The sequence below is a fragment of the Mus caroli genome, unplaced genomic scaffold, assembly GCF_978045245.1.
Source record: "Mus caroli unplaced genomic scaffold, Mus_caroli_1 scaffold_4, whole genome shotgun sequence".
Lineage (NCBI taxonomy): Eukaryota > Metazoa > Chordata > Mammalia > Rodentia > Muridae > Mus > Mus caroli.
In genome coordinates, this window is record NW_028227259.1 from 122,771,854 (window position 1) to 122,795,618 (window position 23,765).

Genomic DNA, 23,765 nt, shown 5'->3' on the forward strand with positions numbered 1-23,765 from the left:
TTTCAGGGTGTGGCACTAGTAGTTAGAAGCAAAACAGGCTAGGTGGTGCGCACATTTAATCCCAGTACTAGGGAGGCAGAAGCAGGCTGATCTCTGGGGCAGCCAGGGCTATACAATAAGAGCCTATATTCCAAAATAATTATTTTAAAATATTTTTTTAAAGGAAGTATTTCATTAACAGAAAACCTTGTTTGCTCAGTGTTTTAAGACATACATTGCTTTTTCACAGGTCTGAGTTTAGTTCTAAACATCTTCCTTGGGTGGCTTAGGACTGTCTGTGACTCCAGTTTCATGGTGCTGATGCTCTCTCCCGGACTCTGTGAGCACTGTACTCAGTGTGCATAGATATGTATACATATGACTAGAAATGAAACCCTAAGATTTAATTGTGTTGAAACCTTTATTGACAAACCACACTTCTGAATCCACTTTTCTCTCATATGCTGATGTGAATCCAAGGCCAGCCTTGCTGTGTGGTTCAGTGGGTAAAATGCTTGCTTTACAAACACAAGGAACCTTAGTTTATCCCAGTAACTCATGTAAAAGGGCTGGGCCTGATGCAAGTGTGTAATCCCAGAGCTGGGGAGGCAGACCGTAGCCTAAGTGGTACCATGCCAAGTTTCGGGGGGGAAAGAGGGTGACACCTGATGCTGATCTCTGACCTCCAAACACATGTGTGCACATATGTGTGCATGCCCACACATACCTGCATGTGTATCAGCACTTGGCCACACATACGTAAAGCAAAAACAGATAAGCAGCTGCTTGGTGTTTAACACAATTTATGGGGCAGTAATTAGTTCTATGCTTAGGAATTTGTTCATACTAAGTTTATAACTCATTTTTATCTTAAACATTTTAACATTTTTAATTTATTTGTGTGTGTGCACATTTGTGCATGTGTGTGCCTTCATGTGTGCATTTGTAGAGGTCAGGACAACTTGTAGGATTCAGTTCTCGCCTTCCATGTGTTGATTCTGGGTCTGTCTGTCTCTGTCTCTGTCTCTGTCTCTGTCTCTGTCTCTGTCTCTGTCTCTGTCTGTCTCTCTCTCTCTCCCCCTAACCCCCCTTCCTCTTCTTCATCATCTTTTCTTTAAACACAAGGCCTTGCTATGTAGCTCCGGCTGTCTTGCTGTCCTGAAATTCACTCTGTAGACCAGACTGCCTGCCTCTGCCTTCCACGTATGTGTGGCCCTTTTTCCTTCTTAAAGTGCTTCTCTATATTTTCTTAAACTTTTTCTCCTCTCAATTATATTATGCTGGAGAAACTTATATGTGATCTTGGCACACAGATATATGTAAGATGGGTGTATAAGCCAAAACATTTACTGATAACTAAGAAATCCTAAAATCCAACCAACCAACCAACTCCAAAAACCAAAACCAATGCCCTCACACAAGAAAAAAAAAAAACCCAAATCAAACCATACCATATATTTACTTTAAAATAATTATTTGGTATGCTTATAATTTTACTACTTATTGAAGACAAAAGCAAATTTCCATACTAATGAGGTGGGTGTACTTATTTTTTTTTCTTTTTTTACACAAAGAATTAAATCTTGGCACCATTTGAAGTGCAGGAGGTAGAGCTGATACATTTTTATTTTATAGTTGTCAATGCTGAGAATGCCACTTTGCATAAATATGTGGTACAGAATGGCAGAAGTATATTTAGGACCATTTCATAAATTGTTGGGAATTCTATCCTTAATCCCAAGCCAGCATTTGATTGAGCCATTCTTTATGAAACTGACATTAGCGGGGCTGGACAGATGGCGCAGCTGTGAACAGTGAATGCTGCTCTCGCTGAGGGCTGGGGTTCCATTCCCAGCACCCATCAGGCAGCTACTGACCTCTCACCCCAGCTCAGCATCCAGGGGCTCTGACTTGCTCAGTCACTGAGGAGGGCACCTGCACTCACTTGCTCATACCCACACCAACACACACACATCATTAGAGATCAAACCAACCAAAACAAAAGAAACTCAAGGACTCAAACAGCAAGTTTTAAAGTCAAACACTGTAATTGAGTAAAACAGAGAGTGTCTTAGTTAGGATTTCTACCACTGTGGAGAGCCACTATGATAACTCTTAGGAGGGAAGACATGTAATTGGGGCTGGCTTATAGGTCATGCTGGGAAGCCTGGCGGCATCCAGGCAGACTTGGTGCTGGAGAAGGAGTTCTACTTTGGGTTCAGCAGGCAGGCAGCAGGAAGAGATAGAGACGTGGACCTGGCTTGCTTGAGTATTTGAAACCTCAGAGCTCACCCCCCAGTGACTTTCTTCTTCCCACGATGTCAAACATCCTAAGATGCCACTCCCAAGTATTTAAACCCGTGTGTCTATGGAGGCCATGCCTATACAAACCACCAGCCAGAGACAGCTGATTTAAGCATGCTGATGTTACTGAAAGTATTTGTTTCACTCATCATGTGTCTATGAGAGGAAGCTTTGTGCTCGCAGTAGTAGCTGAGTGGAGGTGGTATAGGCAGTGTTGGGTGTGTGTGATAGTGTGTGAGTTATATTGCCATGTTACATTCAGAACCAAGGCTGTGCTCAAGTCCTGAGATACAATGTGGGCAGAATGCCTGAAAGACCTTGGGGTTCATACCATGTTGATTTAAAGTTATGTTTTTGAAGACTGCTTGTTTAGAAACCTGTTGATAATTTTTTCTCTCCCCTACGTGAGGTCATGTCTCACAATAAGAAGTTGTCTTACGTGGTGGCGCACGCCTTTAATCCCAGCACTCAGGAGGCAGAGGCAGGTGGATTTCTGAGTTCGAGGCCAGCCTGGTCTACAAAGTGAGTTCCAGGACAGCCAGAGCTACACAGAGAAACCCTGTCTCGAAAAACCAAAAAAAAAAAAAAAAAAAAAAAGTTGTCTTACCTAAGCATCCCTCATCTTGGCCCTGTTGTCTGAAACCTCGGAGTCCTCAGTCAGAGTGGACGTGTGACCAGCAACAGCTTCCTGAGGGGTCTTTACTGGGTCCGTCTGACCCGCCACAGTCACTTGGTACAAGCTTGGCCTGTAGTTGTCATTGGGTGTAGGCCTTCCTTGGCTTCCCCCAGGCTCCTAGCCTCTCTCCCTCGTGGCTCACACTCTGCAGACCTGGAGAAAAGAGGCTTCCTCACACACGAGGAGTTGAGTGTTTGGGCTTGCTCCTCCTGCTCTGCATTCGGTAGTTCTATGCTGCCGTCTGCTTTGGCTGAGGGTCTCCATATTTGCTCTTGAGACTCTGGGAGTCACTGCACTTTGCCCTCTTGCTCATGTGATGTCTTCTTTTATGGAGGCTGGAGGGTCTTGTCTTGTAGTGTGCCACAGTGGAGTGGGGCCTTTTGTGGGGCCCATCTCATTAGTTCGTTTAGGTATCCAGAGAGGTCTTTCCATGTAGTGTTTCACAGGGTTTTTTAGAGAGAAGTTTCCATGAATTATTATATTAGGTAATTCTTCATTGTTTTCTTTTTCTAAGAGGTTTTTATTCCATAGTGGAACCCAAGGCACACTGGGCAAGTGTTCTGCAGTGAGCTGCAGCTTGAGGTCTGTGCTGCAACCAGGGGGATACAGCCCGGCTCTAGGAGTCTGTGCTTAGCTTTTAACTTTCTTGGTTCATCTTCCCATTTAATTCCCACCCTTCCCTACCTGCCCAGTTTTTACTTTGTCAGCCTTGTGTGTGTTTGAGTTCCTGAACTTCATCTTCCACATATTTCACTGAGATTTCTCTTAATTCTACTTTCTTTGAGCCTTCTGTTCCCTTTCAGTTTTAAATGGTTATATGTTCTGTAAGGTTCCCTATATTTATTTATATGTAAGAGTCATTTGCCTGTATATGCAATATGTGCTTGTCAAGTGCCTGCAGAATTTAGAAGAGGGAGGGTATGAAGATCCCCTAGAACTGGAGGTAGGGATGGATGTGAGCACTCTACCTTGCTGGTGCTGGGAACTGAACCCTGGTCCTCTGCAAGAGCAGCAGCCAGCACTCATAACCCCTCAGCCAGCTCTGCAGTTTCTGAGAGTCCATGATGGATGCTCTAGATGTTTTCTTCCCACTTAGGTTTTTCCTCTAAACTTTGTATTAGTTTTTGTGTCTGGACCTGGTTTTCCTCAGCTCATCAGAAGCCCTTGGTCATAGAGGCGCTGATGGCAAAGCTGCCAGTAGTTTCCAGTGTATGAGTGTTGTCTGTTACACTGCCTGCACACGTGGGAGCAGGCTGTTTTTGTTTGGAGAACTTGAGTTAGTATTTTGGGGCCATTCTCTGTAGCATGTAAGATTCCAGACTGCTTTGGGATTTTTTTTCTAGACTGGATATCAACTGTCTGGTACTTCAGGGTTGACTGGGAAGGTGGCCCCTGGCTGTCACCTTATCCTTGTGTACATAGAGGTTTACCCTCCATAGCATAGCCTCTGCCTCCTCCATGGCCTCTGTCTTTGGAGAAGTTTCTTCTGTTCTTTGCTGGGATACTGTGGGAGGATGTCTCAATCTCTCAGGCCTGGTCAACAGGCTTCAACCTATTTTCTTACCATGTCTCTCTCCTCTTCTCAACCCCTCAAAGAGGAGGTGCTGGTGTCCACAGCTCCTAAGGCTGAAGAGCACTTTTGCCAGTGGCTTGTATCCCACCTTTTCTGTCTCTGGGATTGGTTACTCAGGACCACATCTCTCCTTCTGAGCACCAGCAGCACAGGTTTTGAAATGCAGATGCTCTTTTTTTTTTTTTTTTTGTCTTGCCTGCTGTTGTGTCTGTAGTTCAGGGAGAGAGTAGCCCAAAGAAACAAGTTTCTTCACTGATGCTTAGTGTGGTTTAAATAGAGCAGAAGCAAAAAGTATGTGTGTGTGTGTGTGTGTGTGTGTGTGTGTGTGTGTGTGTGTGTTTACCCTGCCATTCTTACCTGGAGCCGATTAGTTACATTGTAACAAAAGCTTTCCATTATATGCAACATTTGTTTTTCTTTCCTAGCTTTGATCTGTGAGGTGATTTAATGTGTTTACTGTATTTTCCTAATCTGCTAGAGTAGTAATTCTGTCACAGTAGGGAGAGGGCAAAGGCACACTTGAGATTTTCTAGGGCACTTATGTTGGCAGTAAGAGATGCATGTCGTCCGCCTCCCATGGCCTTGCGCATGCTAAGCGAATGCTGGACCACAGCGTTCTTTCCTCCACTTCAGCCCAGTAGTAGGTTTCTTAAGTCTGAGTATCTTCTGGAAATTTTGTCACTGATGGTTCTGAGCTGTCTGATAAGGGTTTGTGTAATTTACCAGTTGCCTTTGCCAGTGAGATGTAATTAGTTTGGGGCAGGAGATGAGCTCATTTCTTGTATGTAGGTCAGCCGTAGCACTTTATAGCTCCTAAAGCTGAGGCACCCCGGGCTGGAGTAGGCTTCCTGACCTCATGGAGGCACGCTGATGAGAGAGCAGGACTCTTCCATCTGTGGTGGCAGACCTCAGTTTGTTCTTACCAACAACACATCTTTAGGTTCATTGTGCTTTCGTACCAGTGAATCGAGTTTTAACTCTGGGGCTATGTTGCAGATATATGATATTGGCTGTGAAATATCTAGTGTGAAAAGCAAGAGCTATTTGAACGCAATGTACCTAAGGACTAAGACTACATCAGTACAGAGGCTCCATATCACACGTAGGGTGTTGGTTGGGAAGGGCGTTGCTCTTGGGTCGGTTTGATTCTATTCAGCATCCTTGCCAGCTGACTGCAGTGGCCTTCTCTTCATGTCAGCTGTTCCACCTGCTCAGCTCCTCTTTCAGAAAACCTTCACTTCCCCTGTTAAACAGCCCTTCCCCCATCCTCTTTCTGTTAGGGTAGGTAGTTTCTTTTAAAAAAATACATATACTCCAAGAAGTATACTGTCCTCCAGTGATCGTGTGTACGTGCCTGTGGCAGTAGGATCTGAGTCTCTGGATTCTTGAGATGGTGCACTCTTATGAATTGTTTTTATTGCCCCAGGAAGACCACGGAAAGAGCCATGAACATTCTTAGATTAGAGAGCATGGCCGTGCGCTCGCGTCATTGCTAAGTTGAGCCCATGGTGCTGTCGTTGTCTGATTCTCTAATCCTCCAGGGCTAATTTTTAACATTAGCCCCATGAAGGAGCATGGCAGAATGTAAAGAATTTATGTTTCAGATTCATTTGTGGCTTCAATGTAGCTATGTTTGGGACCTGTCACTTGTCAGGTTTATGATTCTGGACGAATTATTTAACTGTGAGGAATCTGAACCTCTTGAGCTACATGGCTGGAAGGTCTGAGGCAGGGGGGAAGAACTCAAGGGCCCAGTGGAGTCAGGCTCTCAGTGCCAAGTGCTGGAGCTGCTCACATGGGAGGACCACCTTTGCTCCTTGAAGAGTAAACTCTACCTTTTTGGTTTTGTATTTTACAACTTACCTGAAATTATGCATTTGTTTATTCTTTTAACATAAATATATCTCTATGATAATTTGAATATCAAAATGCTTAAAGGTTTGTTCCAAAAAACAAAACAAAAACAAAAACTTGGAGAGTAAGGGATTGAACCAGTGGCCAGCCACCCATGCTCAGAGAGCTTTCTGCCCCTGCACTATTCCCAGGTCTCTGCTCGGCAGGTCTGGGCCTTTAGGCAGCCTGCATCTCCAGGGCTGCATTTGTGCCACTAGGTTCAGGGCTGGTTCAAGACTGAAAAGAAAAGCTTGAGTGTTAGAGTTAGGCATTTGTCAGAAATGGGGGAAACAGGGCCAGCGAGATGGCTCAGCAGGTGAAAGGGCTTGCTGATGAGCTGAGACCCTAGGTCAATCCCTTGTACCCACATAGTAGAGAGAGCTGACTCCCACCCTGAGCACTTCTATACAGTAAATAAATGAAAGACTAAAAAAATAGAGAGGGGCTGGAGAGTTTTAGTGTCTCAGTAATCAGGAGCCCGTGTTGACTTTAGATCCAGGCTTGCTTGGTTTCATTTCTGAGGTTTCTTGCAAGGCCTGCTCCATTGCTCTGGGGCTGAGAGGAGGCTCCACACTCATAGGAGATATCAGCGGCTGTGCTGGGACAGGGTGCTGGGTCTTCAGCTTTGCCCTTCCTTACTAGACACCGAGCCAAGATTGAAAACTCCCCCCCCCCCCATGTTGGCTTTATCATGTCATCTGTTAGATGTCTAGGCTTACCGAGGTAGACTTTTATAATACTTAATTTTAGCTTTAAAGCAAGGGAACCGAATGTTTTGAAATAATTGGAAGTTTGCCAGTTCCTTTGGTTGACTAGTTAGCCTGTGGCAGGCAGTGCTGTGTGGAGCTTGCAGCACACTGCTGCATGGACAGCTTTGTGAAGAGCACAGCAGGTGACAGTGGCTTCCCTCTGCCACTGAGAGCAGGCACAGGAAGTTAGTGCAGAAGCTGGGGCTAGAGAGCAGTTTGGAGTCAGCCAGATATTTTCCTGCCCAGCTGCGAGGGTGGGCACTACAGGTGAACGTGCTCGGGTTTGTCTCTGTGCATCGCTTTCCTGGGGACAGACTCAGCCAGGGTGCAGGTCTCTACTGTGCCCTAGTTTTCTACACTTACAGCATGGTCCCTGTCATAGTGATTTGTCCTGTGTCTTTGGTGCCCGTGCTCCCCTCCCCGCCCCTGCCCAGGGTTCTTGGGCATAGGACAGTGTTCTTGCTTAAGTGATGAGTGTTCTCTATATCTTCTCCAAATCGAACTACTGTTTTTACTTTATCTCCTTTGACACTTAGAAAATAATGTTAGGCTTTCTGATTAAAGCACAGAGATATTACTTTTATTAGAAGAAACATGGGGGCTTGAACAGAAAACTAGACAAGAGTGTAGGCATGGCAGTGAGAAGAGGGGAGCGCCAAGAAATCACTTCCTCAGCCAGGGAGAGCTCAGAGAGCTCGCAAGCTGTCCTCCTGTCAGGATTGTTTGCCTGCCTTGCCTCAGATCCCCAGGCAGCATAGAAATGCAGTATTTGCATGTACCTAGGATGGTCTTTAAGATTACACTTGCCTGATGCAATGTAGATGCTATGTAAATCCTGGGGATACCTTGCTGCTTAAGGAAAATATGCCAGGCATGGTACCCCGCACCTTTAGTCCTAGTACTTAGGAGGCAAGTGCAGCTTGCTTAATTGGAGCCCAGCTTGGCTTACATAGTAAGTTCAAGGCCAGCTAGGGCTACATAGTGAGACTCTGTCTTAAATACACGCACTTACGTATGCTGTGTGTCAGCTGTTTAAGCACTTGGAGTTAGTCCCGGTTGGGTTGCAGATGGTTACTTTTCTGCCCTGTGGTGCTTCTGTTTTAAAGAATTTGTCCATAAGAATGACTGGCTTTGTGGGAGAGGAAATGAAGGGATGGGGGCACGTGGGCTGTTCGATACAGGACTGTGGTGGGTCCAGTACATGGTCCCAGTTTGTAGCTACTAAGTAAGGAGCCCCAATCTCTTTGTGATGTTCTGTCCAGTTCATCCAACCTCAGCTTCAGGAAATGCGAATGTAGAAGTTAGAAGTGTGTGAACTGCGCACAGCACACACGGCCTCTGCTTGCTTGTTTAAAGTTCCGTGCTAAGGAGGCAGGGCTCTGTGTGTCTCGGCTGCTGCTGGCTGTGTTAGCAGCTACTTCCTGAGGAGCCTTTTAGCAAGCTGTGCTGCCCTGGTGAAAACTCCCACCTCCTGAACTGGCTGCTGAGGTTGGGGCGCGGGGTGAGGGAGTGGGAATTCCTCGGAATGTCTTCTACAAGGGGAGAACCCCTTGTTCCAAGTCCTTGGGACCAGATGTTTCAGATGGTGGATTTTCAGATTCAGGGCTGTTGACATATGTTTCTCTGGCTTGCTATCCCTAATGTGAAGTGAGCTCAAGTGCTTCCAAGTGTGGATTTAGAAGCAGTGTGAATTTCAGGTTTTTGTGTTAGGAACAATCAACTTGGACTTTTGTTGTTGAGATGGTCCCTCTACATAGCCCTAGATGTCCTGAAACTTGTTTTATAGACTAGGCTGGCCTCAAACCCACAGAAGATCCGCTGTTCCTGCCTCCTGAGTGCTGGGGTTTAAGGTGTGGGCCACTGTGCCACAACAGTTATTTTAAAATCTTACTTGTTTTATTTATTTATAAAAATATTTAAAAGTTTTTTTTAATATGTACAAGAGTTTTGCCTGCATGTATGTGTGTTCACCAGGTCTGTCCTGTGCCCTAAGACATGAAGAAGAGGGCACTGGCTTTCCTGGGGTCAGAGTTAAGAGGGGTTGTGAGCCACTGTGTGATGCTGGGAATCCAACTGTGGTCCCCTCCAAGAGCGCTGGTGCTCTTAGCTGCTGACTGATCAATCTCTCTGTCCTTATTTGGTTTTAAAATAAGTATAATCTGTGAATTGAACAGCAAGTAATAATTGAAGATAATATTTAAAAAATATGGGTACAAATGGTCAGGAGAATAAAAATTTTTCAGCAGCACATAATGATTATGAGCTTGTTTTATTTTGGTATTTAATATGATGTTTGTTCCGACACCCTTCTGATGTGTGTTCTTTGTTTGAAGAGACCTTGTGGTGTGAAGTTTAATATCAATGCCTATTTTATCAGCTTTCCCTTCCTGTAGGAATTTGCTTTTAGTGGTCTGTGAGTAAAAGGAAAAATCAAAACTATTGCAAATTTCTTGTCGTTTTCCAGGCTGAACTCACAGGAATCAAATGGCGTAGGTACAATTTTGGAGGGCACGGGGACTGTGGACCCATAATTTCAGCCCCAGCCCAAGATGATCCAATCCTGTTAAGTTTCATCCGCTGTCTGCAAGCCAACCTGCTGTGTGTATGGCGTCGTGATGTCAAGCCCGATTGCAAAGAGCTCTGGATATTCTGGTGGGGAGATGAACCTAACCTAGTGGGAGTGATCCACCATGAGCTGCAGGGTAAGGACTTCGTTTTCTTTAAACATTATTTGCATATGTTTTTTGAACAATTGTAAATTTTGGAATTTATATTTAGGAGTTGCTTAAAACAGAGATCCCAAGCAGGCAGTGTGTTTGTCAGAAGAATAGCCTCACTCCCCCACCTCTGCCCCCACATTTCCCTTTCCTTAAACTCTCTTGTTCTTCCTTAGTCATGCTGAAAATTAGAACCTTGTAAAATCACCTTAAGTCCATTCTTTTATCATTTACAGACAGAGTCAACATGTAGCCTTAAACTTGAAGCACTTCTTCTGGCTCAGCCTCTTGCCAACTGGGGTACAGGGGTTCACCACCCTGTCCTTCTAGCCTCTGAAATCATTAGAGTTAGAGTACTGTGTACCCAGTGGGCAGTGTCTGGGTGGAGACAAAGCTCTGGCCCTGTTTTTTTATTTGTTTGTTTGTTATTTTGGTTTTTGTTTTTGTTTTCTTTTTTGGTTTTTCAAGACAGGGTTTCTCTATATAGCCCTGGCTGTCCTGTAACTCACTTTGTAGACCAGGCTGGCCTCGAACTCAGAAACCCACCTGTCTCTGCCTCCTGAGTGCTGGGATTAAAGGTGTACGCCACCACCGCCTGGTGCCCCTCTTTTTAAATTAATAGTGTGTTGTGAGTAACTGGTAAGGCAGCTATGTGAACAGAAATTGTCTTTTCCCTTTGGACTTTGCCAGCTCAACTCTTTGTTGGCAAATTGGAAATGCAGAAATCTAATGCACCTTTTACTGGACAAATTTTAAATTAACCTTGGATACTGTTTTCGGGAAAGATAAGTTTCTTTAAAGTATCTCAGTTTATTTCTCTTACTGATTCCAGAAATACTAATTTTTTTTTTAAAGATTTATTTATTTATTATATGTAAGTACACTGTAGCTGTCTTCAGACACTCCAGAAGAGGGCGCCAGATCTCGTTACAGATGGTTGTGAGCCACCATGTGGTTGCTGGGATTTGAACTCTGGACCTTTGGAAGAGCAGTCGGGTGCTCTTACCCACTGAGCCATCTCACCAGCCCTGAAATACTAATTTTTAATTAACTAAATTTTGACTTCAGTTTGCATCTGACACCTGGAAACTTCGAATTAATGCAAAAATATTTGTTAGTCTAAACTATTTTTTATGTTTACCATACATTTACAGTAGCAGAAAATATTAGTAGTAGTTTTCCATTCCTCTAGCCAAGTTTCTCATTCATGTCCTACAGAATTCTCTAAGTCAGGAGCCGTTCCAGGGTTCCTTCAGTGGTTTGGAGGCAGGCCTTCCCACGCTGCTGTGCTGCCTGAGGACTCGCTGAGTCCGAGCTGTGTGGAGCTGCGTGACAGGCTGTGCACCTTGCTTGGCTAGCCCACGTCTCTGTGGGGAGTGCTGGCCCTTCTCGCCTGGCTTTAGAACTTAATCCGCTCTAGTTAATTTGTGGTTGAAATGTTGCAGGCATTGCTGAGATATTTTGTTAGTTTATGTTCTTATTATTTATTACGGGAAGACATAAAACAAACTCTAGTGTATTCTTGTGGGTCTGTTTTAAAGGTTCTAAATTTGCCTAAAGGATTTCCTGCCAAATTCTTGAAACTTGTTGGCAGCCTTGTTTGTTTGGTTTTGTTTTGTTTTTCTCCTGTTGGTGGTGTATCTTGCCACAGCAGCTAGGGGGCAGTACAGCACAGTGGACTAATTGAGCTACCTCTGGGCTGCACACCTCTTCCCTGATGCTCTAGTGAGTGTATGTTCACTCTGTCTAGGGGAGGTTGCTTATTAGCGCGCTCATCCGCAGACTCAGAATTTATGTCCATCTCCAAACCTCGTGTAATTAGTAGGTGATGTAGATACAGTTAGAGCTTCACACCACCTACGGTTTGGGTTTTCAGAGTCTCTAAGAGAGCTTCTAGCTGGTAGGTTATATTTGTGTTTGTTTGAATGTAAAACTGTTGCATTCTTTTAGTTTTTTCATGTGTGGATTTTTAAACATTTTTCTCCTTTAGTTTTTCATCTTAAAAAAATATTTTAAACTATCACTGATTGATGGGAGGGCATGTGCACCATGGCATACCTGTGGAGATGTCCTAAGGCTTAGGCCCAGGAAACTCAGTAACAAGCACCCCTATCTGCTGAGCCATTAGGCTCAGGTAACTCAGTGACAAGCACCTTTACCTGCTGAGCCACCTCCCAGCTCTTCCTTGTTACTTCTGGTTCTGTTTCTCCTTCCTGATGTCTTCAATTCATTTCGTAACAAGTTAGAAAACACATGGCCTGGCTTGACAGCGGAGTGAGTGCTGTTGTGGGAGACCAGCTTGTTGCAGTGCTATTAAAACTTGTGTAAGCATGGGCTGCTTTTCCCGAGCTGCTATTTGTCACACACGTAGGTCATTAATGTGAGAATATGCTGGCAAGAGTTAAGCAAAGATTGACTTATTTTAAAATGGTTTTTGCTTTGTTTTAAGTTATAGAAATGCTATTTATTTATTTATTTTACAATCAAAGTCTCACTTTGTAGGTCTGGCTGACCTGGAACTTGCTCTGTAGATCAAGCTGGCTCAAACTCATAGGAATCCGCTTGCCTCTGCCTCCCACCTGCAGGGGTTAAAGGTGCGCGCCACTTCCAGCAGACACACTACATTTTAATTAGACTGGCCAGCAGGATGACCATTGAAAGAGGTGGAGGAGGCAGCTGGGACACTGCTCTTTGAGCATGGGCCTGAGCCGAAGGTGTCAGCTGTGTTTGCCCCGGGGAATGGCGGGGAATGGTGCCTTGTTTGCGCTCTTTCCTTCTGAGAACTGTAAGTGCCCCCTCTGCTGAGCAGCCGTGGCCTCCTGAGGGTCTCCTCTCCTCGGTGTGCTGAGCGTTGGGAAAGTTAGAGCCAGTCACACAAGTTGTCCACTTCTGCATGTAGAAGTGCCTGAAAGTAAAGTCTGTGACTCAAGCATTAGGAGAGATTTGACATCTAATTAGAAAAGTGAGTGGCATAATGAGGTGTAGAGTAGTCGGGAAGCCTTGGGGTGGAGGAGGAACCGAGTTCCTATTGGTTGCAGTAGAATTGAGAGTGTAACACGTCCTTTCCCAGTCAGTCTATTTAAGAGTTACTTTATTTCGGGCAATATAAATGTTAGCAGAGTCCTGCCAGCAGACATGAGTGTTAGGCTCGGGCAGGCAACACTGTTACGACATTACCAGGGGTACTGAAGTACTTACTGTTCATGCTTTTTGGTTCTGTTTTGCACCTTGTCATGATGTGACTTAGTAGCATATGGCTGGCAGACCACAGTAAACACCAAGCTGCTGCCTCGGTACATGGTATGTGTGCACGTTAGTAAAGCAGCCTCATGGAATGACAGTACGCACTCCTTCAGGACACAGGGTTGGATCCATAGCCGTGTACTTGGAATGCTTGAAGTATCTGGAGCCCTGTGAGGGAAGGTCACAATGAGGCCAGAGAAGGTGGTGGGCATTGTGAGCTCCAGAGGTGTGGCTTCGGATCTGGCATAGTGATGTCTCCATAGTTACTTACCAGCTGGGAGCCTCTGCTCAGTCTGTTTAACCTGTCACTGTCTGAGTTTCCTCAAAATGAATTGGATTATGAGGCTAAAGTTAATAAGGACCTGAGCTGGCACACACAGCAGTCACTCTGGAACTGCATTTAGCTGTCAGCCATTGCTACTGCACTGACCACCATGAGCTCGCAGATGAGAATTAATTACATTTTGGCATTTTTCTAAGCAATTGATTCTGTTCTGGGTAGCAGGTAGTGCCAAATATTAATGCCCACTTTCAAGCTGAGATAATTATTTTCTAGTTTGAATGTTTGGGTGGGGACTGGGGAGTAATACAAATGCACAGCAGCAAAGGGAGTGTGCTCATGGAAATGTATCTGCACTTGCCATACATTCCCTCTCTCTGTGTGCGTGTGCTACTGTGGACATGTGTGCATGTGTGTACATGTGGGGGTGTGTGTGCTACTGTGAAGATGTGAGCATGTGTGTACATGTGGGGGTGTGTGTGTGTGTGCTACTGTGAACATGTGTGCATGTGTGTACATGTTGTGGGGGTATATGTGCTATTGTGGACATGTTTGCATGTGTGTACATGTGTGTGTGTGTGCTACTGTGAACATGTGTGTACATGTTGTGGGGGTATATGTGCTATTGTGGACATGTGTGTACGTGGGTGTGTGTGCTACTGTGGTCATGCAGTAGAGATTGGAGGACAACTGTTGGAAGTTCTCTCCTCCCTCCACAGATTCTGTCTGGGTCTTGGATGCAGGTCTGCAGGCTTGTGTGGCAAGGGCTTTTACCTGTTGAGCCATCTTGCTGGTTCCTTCTCTACATTTCATAGCAAACCCAAATTGTTGTAGGAGGAAGACAGTTGTTTTAGCTTGTTGTATGTATACTCTTAAGTAGAACTGAGACTGCTGCCACGTGTCAAAGCAGGGAACCTCGTGAGTGTGTGTGGCTGTATAGGTGCTTCTATTTGTGAATTCACTTAGAGGGATTTATAGTCTAAGGGGTGTATGAGAGGTGCATGTACAGACCACTGCTAAGAATATATGAGAGGGTAGACCAGGATGGCTGGAGCCTCACAGGGATTAAAGATGGGTGTCACTACAGCCGGCCTAAAACATTGGTATCACATTTCTGTTTTCCTATATTTTGTTTTGAATTAGTTTGCCAAAGCTATAAAGTAGTAATAGTTTTCATTGTATGATGACTGTGTGAACATGCATGCTTACTTAAATATTTGACTTAATGAGTTACACATACTGAAGAGATGTGACATTTATTAACACTTGAATGAGTAACAAAGTCTTTTTGTGAAATTATGGAAAGATATCTACTCAGATTCTTTCATATGAAGAATAGAAAGAGAATCAGTGAACTAGAATTATTAACCTACACATGCTTGAAATTGAGAGAGCAAGCTGAAGTCTTAACTTTCTACTGTAAATAACATCAGTGTGTTACCGCAGGCAACTTACTGAACCATGTAATTAGGTTTTTTTAAAAGAAAAATGAGACATTTATACCAAGATTGTAGTGAGGTAGAATGTGAAGGGAGGGCTTGTGTTCCACTGATAGGAAAATTAAGCAATTGGCAAAATTATAAAGATTATTGCTTTAGACAAAAGTCAAATAAAGTTTTGATCTGGGGGTTGTTATTGGGAAGCAGAGATATCATGGTCTAATGTTTTTTGTTTTTTTGTTTTTCCCAACATGAAAACTCTATATACAGTGAGCCCAAGTAAATATCTTTTAAAAATTATTTCCATTATTTTAATTATGTTGTGTGCATGTGTTTGTCTGTGTGTGAATTTGTGCACGTGAGTGTGGGCACCTGAGGAGCTCAGCACCATTGGGTCTCTTAGAGCTGGAGCTGTAGGTGTGGAGCCGCTCTGGGAGCCTCAGTAAGAGCATTGAGCACTTGTCTCTGCTGAGCCTCCTCTATAGCCTGTGAAGTCTCCTTTCACCAAGTGTTAGTTATCTTTGGAGCAGAGATGTCAATTGACAGTAGGTAAACTGTATTTCATGCATGAATGGGATTAATTTGGCGAGGAGCATGCTGTGTGTGGTGTGGCCATTGATTGCGTGTCAGTTTTGAGTAGTGCCGTGCTCAGTTATCTCTCCTGCCCTCTGGTTTCTTTTTCTTTCAAAAGCTTGTCTTTGCATAGCAAACTTTTTAAGATTTAGTTGGGGTTGTTATCCATTAAAAGGATAAAATTGTAGCCCTTATTCAGGGAAGCCAATTTAAGTGTATGGCTAGAAAATCAGGAGACTTCATAAATGTTGCTAGAGCTAAAGGCCTAATTCAAGAAGTAATTGCATAGTTGAATATTGACTTTGAAAGGGTTTAGAGACATAAGTATATGTAGAGAACCGGTCTTGACTTTTTTAACACTTTTTTTTTTTGCTGCCATAGTTAAATGACATTGTGTTCTCACTGCTCTTCTCTATAAGAAAGGGCATGTATCCCTGACATAAACTGGGGTTTCCAGAAGGAGCTAGATTTTTGTGGGTGAGCTAGGTCTGCACGCAGGATCCCCTCAGTTTTGTCATGGTCTGTCTTTGCATTGCCTGACCCAGCTGCAAACCAAAGTCCAGGAGGAGTCTCTGCCTTTGTCACTTCTCTGATAGCATTAGAGGTTAGCCTTGCAACACCACTTAGTCTAGACTGATCCCAGAACCTAGCAGATTCTACAGTGACAACAGGATGGAAGGTAAATGAAATGCTTTTGGGTCAATAAAAACTTAATACAAATGCTTGATAACTGTTATCGTCTGCCAGTCTAAAGTGGCTTGCTGCAGTGCTAGGCTCTGGCTGTGGTCGTTGGAGAAGGCCTCTCCATTTCTATTTACCAATCCATTCCTTGTCATGCTGGAAAACACAGGACCTGTGGCAAAGGCTTGGATGAGGTAGCAGGTAGTGCTTAGGCTGCCTTGAGTTGTTCTGTAGTCTCTGTGATAGGGGAGACTAACATGGTTTGTGGATCTCTATGCTGAGTTTAGTAATAGAGAAATGTTTATAGCACAGTTTCCATTTGATTTTGTTTTATGCCTCTCTAGTTGGAAATGAGGACTTAATCTACTCGGCCATGATTTGAATTAGAAGCTAAGGTTTCTACAACTGGTCTCAAGTATGGGGACCATAAGGGACACACAGATACGCAGGACACATCGACAGGCTCCTGCAGATGCAATCTCTGGCACTCACTGTAGATTCTTTTCTGACTGAGCTGATGCCCCAATGTGACCTGAAGAGATTCCCTTGGATCCACTACAGCTGGTCAGTGTTCGGTGATCTGCTTTAGACTTTCCCACAAGTTCTGGGCCACATACCCTCTTACAAACTCAGTGTTGGTGAATGCATCGTCTGTGTGATTGGGTCTTGTTTTGACCCTGGCAGTCAGTTCAACCAACGCACATTACCCTTGAGGCCCATCTAGGGCTGATCTAAAGGCCTTCTGTACTGCCCACATGACAATGCAGCTGTCTACGCTGTTACGGTAGTGGGACTGAGTGGGAAGGCTGCTAGGGCCTGTGGTGACAGAGCACCTTCCAGTCTAGAGTTGATCACACAGCACAACCGACTTGATTGAAAAAGGAATACAAGGGATTAAGACAAGTGTTCTTGTGTGTGTGCTGTAGAAGAGCAAAGATGAGAGCCCCAACCGCCGGCCATTAGCCTCTGTCTTGTCCATGCAGAATCTCTCATTTTTAGCAGTTACTTTTACTTCTCAATGTTCTGGGCTTGGGAGGAGGCAAGATGCCTTTCTGAGTTAAATATGAAAGGCTTTTGTTTGCCTGGCAGGCTTCCTGACATAACAGTGTCCTGGAGGACTTATCTACAAGTGCCTGTCTGAGAAGTGAGGCGTGAACCTCGGAAAGGTGCCGTCTTAACACTAAGATGACTTTCTTTTTCACAGTTGATCTTGAACTTGTTTAAATGTGAGCTATTTTGGTGTTTGCTATTCATAAGGAAGTATGCTATTCACATGGAGATATATTTAGCCTAAAGCAGACAAATTCAGATATTCTGTGCTGAGTTTCAGGTACTGTATTTTTAGCTCATTTTAGAAAGTAGCCTGGTAGATGTTTATAATGAAAAGCAGGCCTGCAGTGGCATCCTTGGACAGCAGCATGTCTGTGTGAGAAGGGCAAAGGTGTTTGATGGTACCTATGTGTCAGAAGCCGACTCTACTGCATTGAATATCCTTGTCTGTCACATGTTACAGATGCTAATGAGTACTGCAGGTGACTGTCTAAGGTGGCTGTTCTCTTCCCTGCTTTCTCCTGGAAAGCCTTGAACTCACTCAGTTTCCACCTTCCAAGTGCTAAGATTGCGGCTATGTACCACAGCTCTGCCACCGTAAGGAATCACATGGAGGTTCAGTGTTGAGAAAGGTGGTGTCACAGCATTGCTGGCTTTGGCTGTGTGAGATGAGGTCCTGAACATTGTGTGGACCCGCTGTTTTAAACAGTGTGTGTCTGGAAAGCCACAGCTTGTGCTGATCAGGAGCTGGTCGACCTCCTTACAGGCATGGTGCTTGTAGAACTAATAAGGCTGTTTGATCAGCAGGGATTGTGGCTCCACATTCATGCTGTGGGCCATAATGAATGCTGCTTTTTCACATAGTTTATTGGTAGGATCATTTTTATTTGTACTTACTGTACCTAATTTTACAGTAGCTGTAAACTAGGAATAGATAATGGCCCTGACACCAGACAGTGATGAGATATTTACAGTTAGTGTCTGTGTGCCAGGTACTTGATCAATCTTGAGTAGAAAGTAGCTTTACCTTGACTTTTTTTTCCGTCTTACTTTGAATGGCTTAGAGGAAATGGTTCTGCTGCTTTGCCTGTACCTCTGGTTTTGATAGATTTAGTACATACAGAACACATGGTGGTGGCTTTTGTTGTGGTTAGTGGGGCTGTGTGAATTAGTCCCTTAACTTCACCTAGCACTGTCTTGGTTGAGACGCTTTCTTTAAAGAGTAGAACACACACTTTCTGTCAAATTCTAAGATGGTTTAAGTTTTATTCATTCTTTCAGAGAGTGTATATTTCTGTGCATGTGTTCATGCGTGCACACCACAGTTCATCTGTAGAGATCAGAAGACACACTGTGGGACTCTGTTCTCTCTCTCTGGGATGTGGGTTGGAACTCAGGCTGTCCAGCTTGACCACGAGCAAGCACCCTTGTGTGATGGTTCATTCACCTTGCTGGTTCGTTTGCAGTTTAGCTGTTACCAGTTGTTGATGGCTTCTTCAGATACATCAGAATCCGTTTCTCCCCTCTGTTGCTTAAACCTAGGGCCTTGCACTGGCTTGGTGAGTGCTCAGTACCTCAGCCTGAGAGGCGAGGATCTAGAAGAAGTTGGCTTTGTCATGTGGTTTCCATGTGGAAGTCTGAGTACAGGGTAATTGAACTGGAAGAAGCAAATACTGGCTGAGGTCTTACTCCCATGTTATTCCCGGCAGTCTCAGCTGACCCTGTGCTGCTGCTGCGATAGGTGTTCATACGTGGGTGCCGCCAGAGCCACGCTGGGCTGCTGTGTGGTCCGTGCATGCCGCTCAGATGGTGTGGCTGCTGGGCTCTCATGGTGTGGGCAGTCTAACTCAATGCTGAGAGCAGTTTAGAATACAGGCTCTAAGCATTCAAAGGACCAGTGTTTCCAAAGCATGGTGGATTCCTGTAATTCCAGCATTCCTAGGAAGAGGCAGGGGAATTACCATTAAGTTTGAGTTCTAGGCCAGCCAGCGTTGTATCTCAAGGCTTGTCACAAACAAAACAAACCAGAACAAAGAAATTGGAAGCATTTTCTAGTTTCCTTACTTTTTTCTCAGAGTCTGTAACTCTTTTTAAAATTGGTGAGTTAAGATTGAAACTGTTTTGTCTGCTTTTTGAGACAGGGTCTCCCTGTGTAACCCTGACTGTCCTGGAACTCACTGAATACATGGGACTGGCCTTGAACTTGAAAAAGCTTTATTAAAAAAAAGAAAAGATGGAAAAGCTAAAGGAACAGTTTTACCTAAATCTCACACGGCAGTGGCTGGCATGCCTTTCAGAAGTAGCTCTAATTCCTTCCTCTGAACCAAACGCTTTGAACCTTCGGCAGATGGTCCATCTGAAGAGACTCTCAGCCAATCATGCCATTGCATATTAAGCGGAAATTCCAGGCAGAGACACCAGAGGTATTCTGAGGAACCCAGGAGAGAGCTGTGAGAAGCCAGCCAGCATTGAGATCTGGCCCACAAAGTCACCTGTCCCCTCCCAACCTCCCCTCCCTTTTTGGCTCTGACTTTGCATAAAGGGCAAAGATACCATTGACTCACCAAGTGGCTAGGATGCACAGGACTGTTCTGTCTTTAAGTTTGAGTGCCTGTTGTTTTGTGAAGATAGAAATCTAACCTTGCCTTTGTTATATTTAGGAGGAATGGGCTATAATTACCAATATGCAAATTACTGTAAGGAGAATTTGAATAACTAGAGTAAAGCTACTAACTGTTAAGGAAACTAAAGTTATTTTTTTGTTCAGTATCTTGGCTTTAAAATAATATTGTTTAAAAGACAACTTGATCATGGATTAATTTAACAGAGATGCACAGACGACCTCTGGGTCATGACCCCTTTCCTTCTCTTACGTATTTAAGTTTTAAAGATTTATTTTTTATATGTATATGAGTGTATAAAGGACTTTGATAATTTTTAAAATTAGAGGTGGCATTGAGGATGTTGCCGGGCTTACAGTAAAAGAAGCATCCCTTGTAACTTACCAGTCAGGCAGGAGTGCTCTGTAGGGAAACAGTTGACATGCGCATGGCAATGAGGTAGTGTAGGGTTTACCAGACATCCTTGCTGGCCACTGGGTAGATAGGCAGTTAGAAAGCAGGCGTGGTCCCAGGGAGGACATGGCCATCTTTCCTGGCCTTCAGCTCTTGGGATGAAGTGATCTTGACTTGTCACTCACCTGTCACCCTGATTGTCTGTAGGAGAAGCAAGAAGAGGAAAAAACAGTGAAGATCATAGAAACTGCTGGGCCCAAACTGGAAGACGGTTTGGGTTATAGATATATTTCATTTAAATTGAGGATATGTATGCATGTATGTATGTGACAGCAAGTCCATTAGGTTTGGTTTATATTTGAAAATATTCCCTCTGGCTTTACCTTTGAACTAGACATTCTGAAGGGCTGGTTTATAGCTTACTCTTTCCTTTCATAGTCTGGAGGAAGGGAGGAAACTTGTTGATAAAATGATTTCAATTTCATTAACTAGCTTTTGAATCTAGTTATTGAGTTATTACTGCACAAGAAGATCAGTCAAATGGCCCCAGAAAGCTATTTCGTTTCCTTCCCCAATCCCCCAACCCCCGACTCCATGGGAGTAGATGGGTGAAGAACTCTACAATATTTCACTTTATTGGAGAGCAATACACACTGAAATCTAAACTTAAAAAGTTCATGAAGTCCTTGGAGTTTGCAAGTAGTGTCTTTCAGCCCCAGATTTGTTTTAAATGTTGGAACTGTAATAGACAATAGTAGGTGATTTTCTTCTTTCTATGCTAATTGTCTCTGGTTGCTATGGCAATGTCCTGTAAGAGCTAATGACAGTGTGTCTGGAGTTACCTGGTTGCTAAGGCTGTGGTGGGTCTTCAGCTTCAGAGAAAAACTGACATTGTGTCACAGCTCCCTGTGGCCTTTTTCTGCTTTAGGCCCACACATAAGAACTGTGTGTACTTAGGGATTGCTTGAGACACCAGTAGGAGCCAAGCCTACCACCTTGTATAATTTGATTATTAGGACTGGACATAATTTTGTTTCCTTCATATTAAGCTGAGGGTTTTTTGGGACTTTTTTGGGGGAGGTGGGATGGAGTTATGTTCCATACAGATTAACTCTGTATCTCTGTCCAATTGTTTGGGCTTAAAAACAAATCCTTCTACTAGAAAGTACCAGTTTATAAGTGTCAGTGTACGCAGGCAAAAAGACTGGAGGCTTACATTTCTGATGCTCAGAACTTTGGTTTTATTTTTTTTTCCCTTAGTTGCTTTTATTCAAATAAAGTAACATGCCCATCATCTATAGATATTAACTTATTTCTTATTATTGAATAATTGCTTTGACTCCTCTGGGTTTCTGGAAGGATATTTTGTACATACTGAGTTCTAATGACAGACACAACTTTGGTGCTCCTGCAGTCCAGTCACACTGCCCCAGGGATGCTCCTCAGCACAGCTAGCTAGGACCAATTTTTAATTAAAAAAAAAAAAAAAACTTTGTGTGTTTTGCCTGCATATGTGTCTGTTTGCTACATGTGTGCCTGGTTCCTGTAGAGGCTAGAAAAGGGCATCAGGTCTCTTGGAACTGGAGTTAGAGATGACTGTGAGCTGCCATGTGCGTGCTGGGTACTAAACTCTAGTCCTGTGTAAGAACATCAACTGCTTTTTAAACTGAATATAATAAAAGATTAAAATGTAAGGTAGGCAGCCATTGAGAAGGGATTATTTTAACACTAATAGTGGAACAGAAGGACCCAGCAAGGTGTGCCGGGCAGGTGTCGTCTGCCTGGGGCTTGTTGAAAGTGTCAGAGGTTTCTCCTCTTTCTTTTCTGAGATGGTAGTACATTTACTTATGATGGCAGAGAACTAAGTTTTTAGTGATTTTCTAAGGCATCTCATGGACAGCTCAGATGGTGAGCCATCTCAACAGCCTGCCATTTCCAAATGCTGCCACTGCTGTTGGCTGCTCTGGGAAACTTCTTTATTTCTCATGAAAACACTTTACTGTGTACATTTTTCTTAAACCCAGGCAGGATTTGTGGCTTATTTTTGAACAATTAGGCTTATGTGCTGAAGAAACTGCAGCAGAAGATGAACTGGGCCAGTTTTTAGATCTCAGTGTCCTTGGTAGACATGACGGTTCATTTTAATTGTAGCAGGACAGATCTCAGTGAGGGATTGTGGAGGTTGGCTGTTTGTGGGAGATGGGTAAGGTAGCAGAGGTAGGAGAGGATCTTGGGTTGTATAAGGGTGGAGAAAATAGTCAGAGTGCCAGTCAGCGCTCTCGTTCGCCATCACTCTGTTACTTAGCCACAAGCTCCTGCTGCCCTGCTTGCTCTGCAGTGACAAATAGCCTGGAGCCTGGAGTCGGGAGCCAGTGGTCTCCCTGTCCTTGCAGTGCTTCTGCCAGGGTATTTTCTCACAATAGCAGGGAAGGGGACTAGGACAACTGTGTGCTCGTACAGTTGTGTGTACGCACAGTATGAACAATTTTCCCCAACATCACCTGGGTTACTTCTGAAGTTTGGGGTTTGATATCGGGCTAGTGTTTTTTTTTTTTTTTAATATTTTTATTACATATTTTCCTCAATTACATTTCCAATACTATCCCAAAAGTCCCCCATAGCGCCCCCCACTTCCCTACCCACCCATTCCCATTCTTTTGGCCCTGGCATTCCCCTATATTGGGGCATATAAAGTTTGCAAGTCCAATGGGCCTCTCTTTCCATTGATGGCCGACTAGGCCATCTTTCGATACATATGCAGCTAGAGACAAGAGCTCCAGGGTTCTGGTTAGTACATCATGTTGTTCCAACAATAGGGTTGCAGATCCCTTTAGCTCCTTGGGTACTTTCTCTAGCTTCTCCATTGGGAGCCCTGTGATACATCCAATAGCTGACTGTGAACATCCACTCCTGTGTTTGCTAGGCCCCGGCATCGTCTCACAAGAGACAGCTATATTTGGGTCCTTTCAGCAAGATCTTACTAGTGTATGCAATGGTGTCAGCGTTTAGAAGCTGATTATGGGACGGATCCCTGGATACAGCAGTCTCTAAATGGTCCATCCTTTCATCACAGCTACGAACTTTGTCTCTGTAACTCCTTCCCTGGGTGTTTTGTTCCCAATTCTAAGAAGGTGCACAATGTCCACACTTTGGTCTTCATTCTTCTTGAGTTTCATGCGTTTATCAAATTGTATCTTATATCTTGGGTATCCTAAGTTTTGGGCTAATATCCACTTATCAATGAATACATATTGTGTGAGATCTTTTGTGATTGTGTTACTTCACTCAAGATGATGCCCTCCAGGTCCATCCATTTGGCTAGGAATTTCATAAATTCATTCTTTTTAATAGCTGAGTAGTACTCCATTGTGTAAATGTACCATAATTTCTGTATCCATTCCTCTATTGAGGGACATCTGGGTTCTTTCCAGCTTCTGGCTATTATAAATAGGGCTGCTATGAACATAGTGGAGCATGTGTCCTTTTTACCGGTTGGGACATCTTCTGGATATATGCCCAGGAGAGGTATTGCTGGATCCTCCGGTAGTACTATGTCCAATTTTCTGAGGAACCGCCAGACTGATTTCCAGAGTG

The 23,765-nt window shown here is 44.0% G+C and overlaps 1 protein-coding gene across 5 annotated transcripts in view; it reads left to right on the forward strand.

Annotated features, from left to right (window-relative positions):
- The window catches only part of Med13l (mediator complex subunit 13L), a 208,673-nt gene that overhangs the window by 25,971 nt on the left and 158,937 nt on the right, over window positions 1-23,765 (forward strand). For 4 of the 5 annotated variants that reach the window (XM_021162041.3, XM_021162043.2, XM_021162042.3 and 1 more), the window contains exon 2: window positions 9,639-9,876. In XM_021162041.3, coding sequence (XP_021017700.1) covers window positions 9,639-9,876 — 238 coding nt within the window. Of the gene's footprint in view, window positions 1-9,638; window positions 9,877-23,765 lie in introns of those variants that run through there. The other variant, XM_029477503.2, reaches the window with a different exon arrangement.